The sequence below is a fragment of the Danio rerio genome, chromosome 7 (genome assembly GCF_052040795.2).
Source record: "Danio rerio strain M-AB ecotype USA chromosome 7, GRCz13ab, whole genome shotgun sequence".
NCBI lineage: Eukaryota > Metazoa > Chordata > Actinopteri > Cypriniformes > Danionidae > Danio > Danio rerio.
The window spans coordinates 52,677,202-52,688,946 of record NC_141027.1 but is presented as its reverse complement, the minus strand read 5'-3'; the positions used below and the strand labels follow the sequence as shown (position 1 = coordinate 52,688,946).

General features: G+C 35.0%; 1 protein-coding gene across 1 annotated transcript; it reads left to right on the top strand.

The window, feature by feature from the left end:
- The first annotated feature begins 417 nt into the window (after positions 1-417).
- On the top strand, positions 418-4,879 carry bmp15 (bone morphogenetic protein 15). The gene is given in 2 exon segments (NM_001020484.1): positions 418-877; positions 3,728-4,879. Coding segments are annotated over 2 exon segments (1,155 nt in total). The 5' UTR covers positions 418-531; the 3' UTR covers positions 4,537-4,879.
- Positions 4,880-11,745: the final 6,866 nt, after the last annotated feature.

Sequence of the window (11,745 nt, the reverse complement as noted above, 5' to 3'; positions counted from 1 at the left end):
TGTAATTGATTGTGACATTACGTCACATAAAACTACATTTTAAATAGTAAACATGTTAGGAATAAAAAATGACAAACAAATGGAGAAATAATACATGTGTCATGTATAAATTATTTAGTTCAGACCATTCAGACAAGGCAGCAAGCACAGCAGATTCATATCTAGATGCCCACTGAATATGCCATAATTAACTACCAAACTATGGATTAAAATTGTATTAATATACTTGATTGGCCAGTTGGTTTTAATGAAAATAAGAGTGCAATGTACATCTGACTTATGAAAAATAATACAATAAACTGAATGTGGGTTCTGGAAATAAACTCCTGTGCACTTAATTTCCATACCGGATATAAACCACACGAATGCGGCCTTTGACGTTTGACGGATAATTGGACATGACGTCACACGATTAGAGGCGCACCAGAAAGTTTGTGGCAGTCAGCTGATGTTCAGGTTGAATTCCGCCCGCTGATTGTCTTAGACGATGGTAGCCTTTCAGGTGGCACTCGTGCGTACGAGGGGCTGAACATGAAGGCTACCAGCGGCCCCAACGGTCTGAGACTCTGCGTACTGTCCTGTTTGTTTGTGCTGCACATATTCACGCGCGTGGCCGGAAACATGGCCTCCCCGTCACATTTTGGCGTCGCCAGTACAGAAGTTCACCGAAATCGACACCCAAAAAGGAGAAACCCTCATTTTAGACCTCCCGTAGAAAGCCGAACTGACGATGATGGCATGCGACTGATGTTGAGTCTATACAGGATAGCGGCGGATGCAGATGGACGACCAAAGCAGCACAAGATTTTTGGGTCCAACACCATAAGACTGCTTCAAGCATCAACCACTGAAAAACACTTTCTCCCAACATCAAGTGGTAAAGCACTCTATCATTTCTCATTTACATCCTTTAGTCCATATGTTATGCATCATATGATTATTTCTAGTTCTCTTCTAGACTCCTAAAAATGTTTATTGCAATTGTTAGCATCCTATTGAATATAATGCGGGGAATATATCTTAATAGATTCTTTACTATTGTTAATGAAATCTGCACTCTTAAAAACAGAGGTTGCCTCCCATAAACAGTGATTAAGCCTTAAACCATGTTGGTCCCCAGAAAAGCTTTTCAGTGATTAGTTATTGGTGTCAAGAACATTTTACATCACTAAGCAACCTTCTTCCACCATTCAGAAACTTTTGAGCCTCAAAAAGGCCCCATAGATGTTAAACATTATTGACATTAGAATTGACAGTTCTACGAAGAACCTTCTGCATTCATTTGACCTTTCGATTGCTGAGATCTTTATGTTAGAAAAGTGTTTTACTGATATGACAATATTGTTAAAGTTAAAAAAAATGCTCTGCTCTTGTACAGATGTCATAGATGCAGTGGTGGAAAGAGTACTGAAAAATCATACTCAAGTAAAAGTACCATTGCTTGGCCAAAAAGTGTAGAGTGAAGGTATCTTTTGTAAATATTACTCAGAGTTAAAAGTAGCTTTTTTTAAAAAGTACTCAAGAGTAGTGAGTATTACACTGTGAACGGCTCATGCATGTACATGCAATATGTTTGTTAGGGTGTGTAAACGTAACATTCTGTAGTGCATTTAGTGATTATTTCAGTCTTCATACAGTGAGCATTTGCCATCTTCTCATTAGTGATAAGCAGTCTGAATAGTCTCTTGGTCATTGCGTGTAAAGATTTTGGACTTTTAATCCTCTTGGACACTTTAAATGCTTTCAAACAGTTTGCAGCATTTATGAAGGTAGTTCAGTATGATGCAATTTACTTTCCATGTGATTTGATTGGACAAGATTCACAGGACTGATGCCAAGTACTAAGCCAATCCTCATACACAAGAAAAAATAAAGTACTGACTGCAATTTGAAGGAAAGTGGTGGAGTAAAAGTACCGATACCACACTACAAATGTACTCAAGGGAAAGTAAAAGTACACACTTTTTTTTTTTTTTTTTTACTAAATTGCAATTCCTGATTAAAAACTGCCCGACAACAGTAATTTGAGTATTTGTAATTGTTTCTTTACACCACTGCATATATAAGCCATTTTATTGAGCACCTTTCAGAGAGCCGTTCTTATAACAACAGACTTCTCTATTGTAAAGAACATCTAAGAGGTTTCGTTTGCAATGGAAGATGATGCCATAGGGAACCTTTTAAGACTTGAAGTTTGAAAGATTATTTTGCAAACCAAAAAAAATTAACAGCTACCCCTTGTTTAGCACTAGGGCTGGACAAGTAATCGAAAAGTAATGAAAATCAATATACATTAACTATGATTATAAGCTGCGCCAAGGATGCCTTTAGACGGCATATTTTCTATTGCATTAGAATTATTATTTAAGGTGAAACATTTGTTTACAGAAGATTCGAGAAGTGCACAGTTTAAAATGTTATACAGAGCACAGATGCCCAAACTAGGGCCTGCAGGACGAAGTTGGCCCATGATAACCTTTGATTTGGACTACTGTCCCATCTGAGAAGAGGGGTAGAATAATTGGGATGCTTTAAAGACTGTCGTTACTAATTTAATGTAACTTTTTGTTTGTTTTATTGCTGAGCTGCAAAAAGCTAATGCAAGTTTAACGTTTCAATTAAATGATTCAGATTTTTTTTTTTAATGTACGTACCTGATAGAAGACAATCCTGAGATATCAGTGAGCAAATGAAGGCAAAGGTAGATTCTGCTTGAGTAATGTATTCAGCATTGAACTCCACTGTGCTATAAATGTGATTTGTTTATGTTTTTATTGTAACAAGTTATAATAAAAAATATATACTGCATTAGTTAATACGATTTAAAGTTATGTTTTTAGTTTATTTTTAAAATAATGTAAAATAAGACAGGAAATTACCTATGGCAACTATAATGTAAAATAGTATATGCCTTAAAAATATGGTGTATTTACCATCGGCCCATGGCTATCAATGATGTTTAGTTTTTGGCCTGTCATCAAGTTTGGGCACCCCTGATTTAGAGCATATACAGTAGTTATTTTATTTAGAAGATATGCTGCTTTTTTACTTTTAATATGAAAAACTTTGAACAAAATTTGTTTTCAAAAGTGCAAATTATTTATTTTTACATTTTTTAATGAGGAATTGTCAGTTGTTCCACGTTGATGTTCAATAAATAATCTTGGAGAGTTTGTTTTCTTCTATTATTTTAAAATCAAATAATGATCCCTTCATTCAGAAATCTCTCACTTGGTATTTTTACTGTAAAAAACTTTGTCAATGAACTTTTAGGGCATAAAAATAAAACAAATGAATGAAATAATTGTTCATTAATCGTAAGAGAGTTTAAATGTTTAATTAACCAAGATTTTATTCACCCAGCCTTACACTAAAAAAAATTATTCAGAGATGATTTCTTGGATTTACTAAATTTTTTATGTTAAGTGGTTGTAAACAATTTGTGTGTTGAATTTATTTGTGTTGAATTTATATCAACAAATTAAGTTGAACATTATTAAACTTAATTTGTTTGTTTAAATTCAACACAAATAAATTGTTTGCAACAGTTCTGCATGCTACACTTTTTTTCAGTGTATTTAGAACCTTTATTTTTAAGAGTGTACTGTTCTATATAGTCATTGAAAGAAATTCTAGATGCATGTTTCTGAAATCTAGGCTCATAGTAAGTTTTTTTTTTTTTTCCTTTTCATTATCTCTCTCCAATCTGTAAATCACGACGGACTAGATCTTCAGTACACCTACACAGTGAAATATGAACTGAATGACCTCTTGTTGGACAAACTGGTGAAGGCGTCTTTCATGCACCTGAGGTCTCCCATGTCATCCCGTCTTCCTTACATCTGTGAGGCGAGTGTCACGTCTCTTCAAAATCCTCTTGAGGGTGACCGGATCACTATGGGCCCCCGAAGCCGGTGGACAGAGACCGACGTCACAGACCATGTGTCCGAGTCAAAAGATGGCCACGTATCTTTCTTTGCTCGTTATTGGTGCACAAAGCCAGAGCACAAAAGATCCGTTGCACATCGGAAGCGCTTCCCACCTCAACACCATCTTCGTGCTCCTCTTCTGCTGCTCTTCTTGGAGGAGAACAAGCACCCGGTGGAGTGGGGGAAGAGCTTCCCGCCACTCTCCCGTCCCAGGACCCGTCGGTCTAAAAAGTCTGGCAGCATTGTCTCTGATATCCCAAACTTCAAGCAGGGGCTGAACCGAGTGACCAAGAACAACTGCAAGCTGTACTCCTCCAGCGTGGACTTCAAAGATTTGGGGTGGGACCACTGGGTCATTGCACCCCACAAGTACAATCCTGGATACTGCATGGGAGACTGTCCTCGCATCCTGCATTACGGCTACAATTCGCCCAACCACGCCATCATGCAGACGTTCATCAGCGAGCTGGGTGTAGCGGATATCCCGTTGCCCTCCTGCGTTCCTTATAAATACAAACGTATGAGCATGCTAGTGATGGGGAGTAATGGACAAATAGATTATAAAGAATACGAGGACATGATTGCAGACTCCTGCACCTGCAGATGACTTTGGGCTTGTGGTAAGAATGGAAAAGACCTGATTGGTGCTTAAGGGCAGTCTTGCCGACACAATTGAGGAACTAAACCAAAAGAAATGGGCATGCCAGGTTGGATTTGCCTGTTGCTCCACTTCTTGTGCATAACTAACACCATCTCTTGCATACAGACTTTCTGGGGATGTAGGTATGAATAAGGTGAATGAGCTATTCTGTATATGTACATGTTTTTCTTTTCTGTTTACTCGTTGTATGTGTATGTTATTTGATCTAGTGTGTGTGTGTCCTGCATTTAGTGTGTATTAATGTGACATCTTTCATAATGTATTTATGGAGAGGGAGCAAAGTTGGAGAATTTTGGCACTTTATTAACACTGGACTGGAAAAAAAAAAAAAAGAAAATGGAGGAGAAAAAAAATGATGAAGCACAAAAGGGCCCTGTCTGTTGACTCTTGGCCATTATAGCTCGTGTCTGCTGGATTTCTGAAAGCACAGACCGAAAGCAATGAGAGAAAAGGAGCTGATGCTGTTTTTGCATTACCTCAATAAAAACCAAGCAGTAAGTGTATGAAAGAGACTGTCGTAGATGTGTTTCTCAGTAGTGAGGAATGCAAGTCCATGCACCCGAATTGATGTTTTAATGTCACGATGAAAGACAATGAAATAAAATATGTATTTTGTAAAAAAAAAAAATGAAAGCAAACTTAGACGTGCTTGTTGTGTGGTCATTTGCTGTTTGGAATTGGTCAGTAGAGGACACTCTCGCCCGGCTGTGCTTTAGCTCTGGTAAATATCAGCAGTCTGCAGGAAAGCTGCTCTGAACTGGCTGCTTTGATGTTATAGAACTGCTGTAAATGTGGGTGAAAGTTCATTTAGTAGCCTAAGATATGTGCTCAGTCTTTATCTACATGCAGAAAAAAATTGTGACACGCTTGGAGAATGTTTTGAAAATACTTGTCATTTTTTGAAGAATTTTATCATGCTCAGAATATGATGTATTCCAAAATAAAGTGTAAAGCTTTATTCGTTAACTCGGGGAAAAAATAATTAGGTTATAGCAAAACATTTGCAGTTTGAGTCTTTATGGACAGACAATGCACCATAAAAAGAAAATGGTGCTAGATGGCATAAAAACTGGATTTTGGTCTTGTATTCAATAGGCATGGGACGAGAACGGTTGTCAAGGTTTACTGCGGTTTGGAAAAGTCAAGGTTTTAAAACTGCCAAAGTGTTCTGCTGCACCAATTCTATGGTGTATGTAGGCATGGGGCAATAACCGTGTTTAAGGTATATCGCGGTTTGGAAAAGTCAAGGCTTTAAAATTTTCTGCTATACTGTTTTTAATGCATAAGATCTTTTTATTCACTTTTTTTTTTTTTTTTTTTAGTTTTTAGGACAACAGTATATCCAGCAGTAAAGATCTTCAAAGTTGCCATTTTAAATTGTAAAGAAATCTGTGTTTTTGAAACTAATGAAGACCGCAGAAGTCCATAATTCATTTGAATTCTTTAGGCTGACATGTTTACTGCTCCAAAATGTTAAATGTTTCTCAAATTAAACTATATTGTGTTTAAAGTGGAAGAAGTTTTTGTTTTTTATCCAGACATTTAAAAAGAATATATTTTAGAGCAGTAACCTCCTTACCATGATACCATGAAACAGTGATGTTTATTTCCAAGGTTATCATACCGTCAGAATCTTATAATGGCATGCCTAGGGATATGTACGATTTTATTATTACATTTTTTGTTTTTTAGGACAACAGTATCTCCAGCAGAAATGAGACCCAAATATACTGTTTTAAATTGGTAAGAAATCTGTGTTTTAGAAACTAACGAAGATAACCAGAGGTCAATGATTCATTTAAATTATTTAGCTTGAGATGTTTACTGCTCCAAAATGTTGTAAATGTTTCTTGAAATAAAACATATTGTATTCAAAGGGGAAAAATACATTTTTTTTCCCCAGATATATAAGAAGAGCAGATTTTAGAGCAGTAATCACAATACTGTGCAACCGTGATATTTTTAACCAAGGTTGTCATACTGTCACAATCTTTTAATGGTCCATGCAATGGAACTCAGTTTATTGCAGCTATCAAGAACCTTTTAGGCGTAGCAATGGCTCTTTTTTTTTTTTTTTTTTCTTTTTGGAAATTATTGGAGAATTTGCCATTAGTATTTATTTTCCTGTATGCAGTACATGTGTTATGAACACAATTCAACCAGATGGCCGAAATAACTGTTTGGAAATAATTCATTAATTTGGATTGATACGGATGATATTGTACCGGACTGAATTATGCGTAAAAAATAACAAACAAATCAAAAGCATAGAGAAATACAAAATAGTGTAGATACAAGTGCAATAAACAGAGGCTTTCTGGGGAGTCTAACAGGTACAGAAAGAGTATAATCAATAGCTAAATTATACTGGAAAACCTTCAACGTATAAATAATTCAATTAAATATTAAGTTGCAAATGCTACCTGCTTTCCCGTTCATAGGCTTTTAAAACAAATGCAATTGATAAACTTTCCTTCTGTTATGGTTAAACTGCAGTGATTTTGCAAATGGTCACTTATAATCTTAAATCAACATTGCATATCCTGCTATGTGACTTTTGTGGATTTGCACATAGCGATATCGATGGTAAAGCAATATGTTGTGCAGCCTATATCGTACTATCTTTGAAGGTAACATGCTATGTAACACTTAATGTAGTTTGTGTGTGTGTGTGTGTGTGTGTGTGTGTGATTACCCAAGAACTATTTTGAATCTTACTTTGCTCCATTAGTCTAACTTTTAATTGTTGTGGATAATAGATGTACCACAATTTTAGAAACTTTGTGGGTTGGAATGGATTAAGAGGGTTTGTGGACTTTTCAAAGATTGTGAAACTTATTCTGGATAAAAGGCTCTATCTCTGTATAGGATCTGGTATCCATTCATAAAATGACAGTGGCTGTTCAAACTACTTATTTAAAATGAGCTGAAACAACACAAGTCTTGATGTTTTTTTGTGACAACTTAATTGTTTTATCTTCAATCCACTTAAATTTGTAAAAACTAAGATGTTAACTTAATTGCTTCATGTTGTCCCAACACATCAATTGTGTGCATCCCAGCATCAGTGAAGGTTATCAGGGGCTCAGAGGCTGATAAGTGGCATCCGTTGACAGAAGAAGCATAACTAAAGAATGTTGGACACTGCTGTAGCCCATTTGAAAACTTGGAGGAAAGGAAATAGCTCACCACAGATCATCAGTCAAAAATTGGTTGAAGAATTTGAGACAGATCTCATGTTACCTGAGGACAAAGGAGCTAAATATCACAGCGTCGGAGCACATAAGATTTTTAAGGGTCATAAAGGACCAGTTACAAAAGCCGTGTCAAATGATCTCCAATGAGAGGTCATTGGACCAGGATCTCAAATTATGGATCTGGCAAAACATCGCATGCAGTTCCACACATAGACGATAAAAAATACAAATAAAAAAGGCAACACCGCTGCAAAAGAATAGTCTCTATGGTGTTCTGTTTCTCCCAGAAAAAGGTTTTGTATAATATATTACTGACTGTGTTTGTTTTGGCTTTGTTTTATTTGGGTCATCCTCTATGTTTGTGTTGTCCAGAGCTATCCTCTCTGTTGTATATTCAGCTCGACAAGGTAACAAATCAGCAGCGTATACATTTTCGGACACAGCCATAGATAAATGTATTGTACAAAACTAAGCATAAGCAACAAATGTACATTTTAAAAATGTGTACCTGTTTCAAACCAAATTAGGTTCAAATATGAAAAAATATTAATTTCATTTTTAATTTATTCATTAAATATTATTAAAATAATTAAAAATTAAAACTAAATTTTAATCACCTTGGTATTATAAGGTTCTGTCTGCATTCTGAATTATATTGAGATATTGGGCTTAAAAGTTTTTGGACTTCATAGCAAACAGTATGTATGTAACATTTGTTTTTAAATAAAAAGTCCTAAAATGTAACAACTTATAAAAAAACAAACATCTTAGAAGTTGTCAATTAAAAAGAAAATGTCAATAACTCAATTTTGACAAAAATGTCAGATAGAACCTTATAATTCTAAGGTGATGATTTTATCCCAAAGGTTGGGTTTGTTGGAATTTGCTTAAAGCAACCCAACACATGTCCAGTGTAGAGTACTTCAACTACAAGTTGAATGAGTTGTCTGACCCAAGAGATATCTGCTCCTAAAACATGCAGAAACAGCAAACTATAGGTTATTTAACTTGTTTATCAGGAAACTTGTTTCTAAAAGTGTACAGTTCTTGGACAGAATGAGCAGGGGAAAAATCAATGTCTGGCTTACCTATTTAAAAACTGATTTTTTTAATCAATTATCAATCAACATATTAACAGGCATCTGATTTGAAGACGTGGCTGACTAGCAATTGTATGACATCATTTTACTGTCACTGAGGAGCAGAGAAGCTATAAATAAACTTCATGAGTCACAATCAAAGTGACTATTCAGATCTGCAGATATTTTGCTGAGTTCAGGTATAGGCTATGATTTTTTTCGCAAACTGGATGGAATGAAACTGGATGAATCTGCAGAGGCTCTTTTGTCCTGTTTGGCAAATAATAATTCTTTCATTTCCCAGCGGGACTATGTACTTTGTCTGCAATCCGTCGGCTGAGGGCCAAAACTGACAAACGCCAAATGGGGACAGCGATTACTGCCCTTGACCTCGGAGCGAAAGGAAACGCCCTGATCATCTGTCATCATCTGATTCATGTAAAATGGAGGTTAAGGGAAAGCATATATAAAGTAGTCTTTTCCTTGAATCTCCACTCGCAAGAGTTTAGTTCCTTATCTTTTTCAGATGATAGAATGTTCCAGTATTGCTCCATAATCTGTTGTCTGTTGTTCGGTACAAAGAATTATCTCCAAAAACCAAATCTGTGAAGTGATTTAACTTGCTCTTCAAACTGCCAGTACTTGTAAATCCATCCAAAAGTCTTTTGATGCGTGAGTGATTCTGACAGTGACCTTCAGAGGGTCATATCTGTGTGGATGGAGCTGGATACAGATTTCAGAATTACACAGAAAAGCCCCCTGACCATTGGAAGAACTTGATTGATGGTTCTGTTCACCCCATTTAGTGCTGGTTACCCAACCCTGATAAATGTCTCAAAGGCCGTTTTGTCAAACTAGATTTACATTTTTTAAAATGCAGTGTATATGTTTTCTGTGGCCTGATGCCCACATTGTTACTATAGTTTGACTATACAAGTAATGTTTTAACGACTACAGCATCTCAGCCTAGAGTATGTGAATAAAATTAATCACTCAGATCGATTAAATCTTTTTAGCACTTCATAAAATATACATCATTGTTCAAAGTTTTGGGTTGGTGCCATTTTTGGATGAAGTAAAGTCTGCATTTAGTCATTAAAATTGTGCACATTGTTAACAAATTTTGTAAATTACACAGTATTATGAACTGTATTTTACTGTTGGACAGTTAGATTTTAGAATGAATGTCTTTATTGTCCCCGAAGGGCAATTAGGTTTACAGCAATAGCCAACAGTTGACAGCAACTAGTCACACTCAACAACATCAAAATAACAGTAAACAACAACAAAAAATAATCATGGAAAGAGAGAGAAAAAAACTTAAAGCTTGTTTAATAACACAACTGCAGTTGAATTAAAGGAATACAAATATCTGTTGGACCTTGCCCGTCTAGAATAAGTATACCTTCTGCCTGATGGCAGGAGGCAAAACTTAAAATAAAGTGGGTGGCTCTCATCTGCTCAAATGGACATAGTGTTCTTTATGACTCTCACCTCATACACTTGCCTAATACTATTAATATTCATGCCCAAGATCTTTTGAGATTGATGAACAATTATTGAAAGTGTTTTTATTTGTAACACTCAAATTACCACACCAGCATATTACCACAAAAGTTGAAGGAGACTCAATAAAAGAAGAATAAAATGTCCTAAGAAAAGGCCTATCCACATTAAATCCCTTCAACTTCCTTAAGTAGAACAGTCTATGATTTGCCTTTTTAGATAAATTTATTGTTGGCCTCAAAGTTAAGTTTATCATCGAAAATGGTGACCAGGTATTTATACTCACTCACCAACAGTTCCGTTTATAGAAGTAGTAGAAGCATTAGAAATAGAGTTGCGGTAAAAATCAACACGCATTTCTTTAGTTTTTTGTTAACTTTGGTTCTCTGAGGACTCATTGTTAAAAAATGAACTAGCCAGCATACCGTGCCCAGGTTAATGCTTGGAAATTTAAAAAGCATATTATGAAGCTGCATACAGTAAAAAACAGAAGAAAAGAGTTGCATTGAGAAAATGACTGTATATTTTCTTGTAATGTTTTACAGTAGATATATAAATACAATTCTGTAAATACATATACAGCAAGATAAACGGTGCTGTAAATGTAAATAGCTGCCTGTATGTTACTGTTGATTTTACATGAAAATTTTAACAGTGTAATATCAGTAATTTTGTTGAATGGTATTAGAGAACAATATGAGTTTTCTGTTTTAATATATTGTAAAATGCTATTTATTCCTACCAAAACCTTTCAATCAATCTGCTGCTCAATAGAAATGCATGATTAGCCCTTATGTTTCGCATGATTACAGCTAAAAAGATGATTGTACTTAATTGCAAATCTCCAAAGGCTTCCTGTTATCAGAGATGGTTGAACAAGTTGATTTATTTCATTCAAATGGAACAACTATGTATTGAAACGTCACAGAAAAAAGCTGAAACCACATGGGGACCTATCTTAAGACCCTTAAGAATTTAGCATATTAAGTTTGTAAATTTTTATTTTATTTTTATTTCTAAACTATATATTTATGATGCTAGCTATTGTCAATTATTCTGTTCTATTTTTTCCTCTTTTTATTGGTATTTATCTGTTTTGTAAAATATATTATAAATTTTAAATAAAACAAAATATTATAAACAAAAATGCCTGCTGCATTTCAGAGATTTTCATGTTTTATATTTATATATTTCACCATTTTCAGAATAACATTGCACTTTTAACAACATTGTTTTTTTTTTCTTCAAAATTATTTGTTTTCCACAACCTCTTCAAAATCAAAATTATAAATGCAAAAAAAAAAGCCTTTTTTGTAAAGCACACATATTGTGTAACATTATAAATATCTGTACTTTCCATCATTTTAATGCAT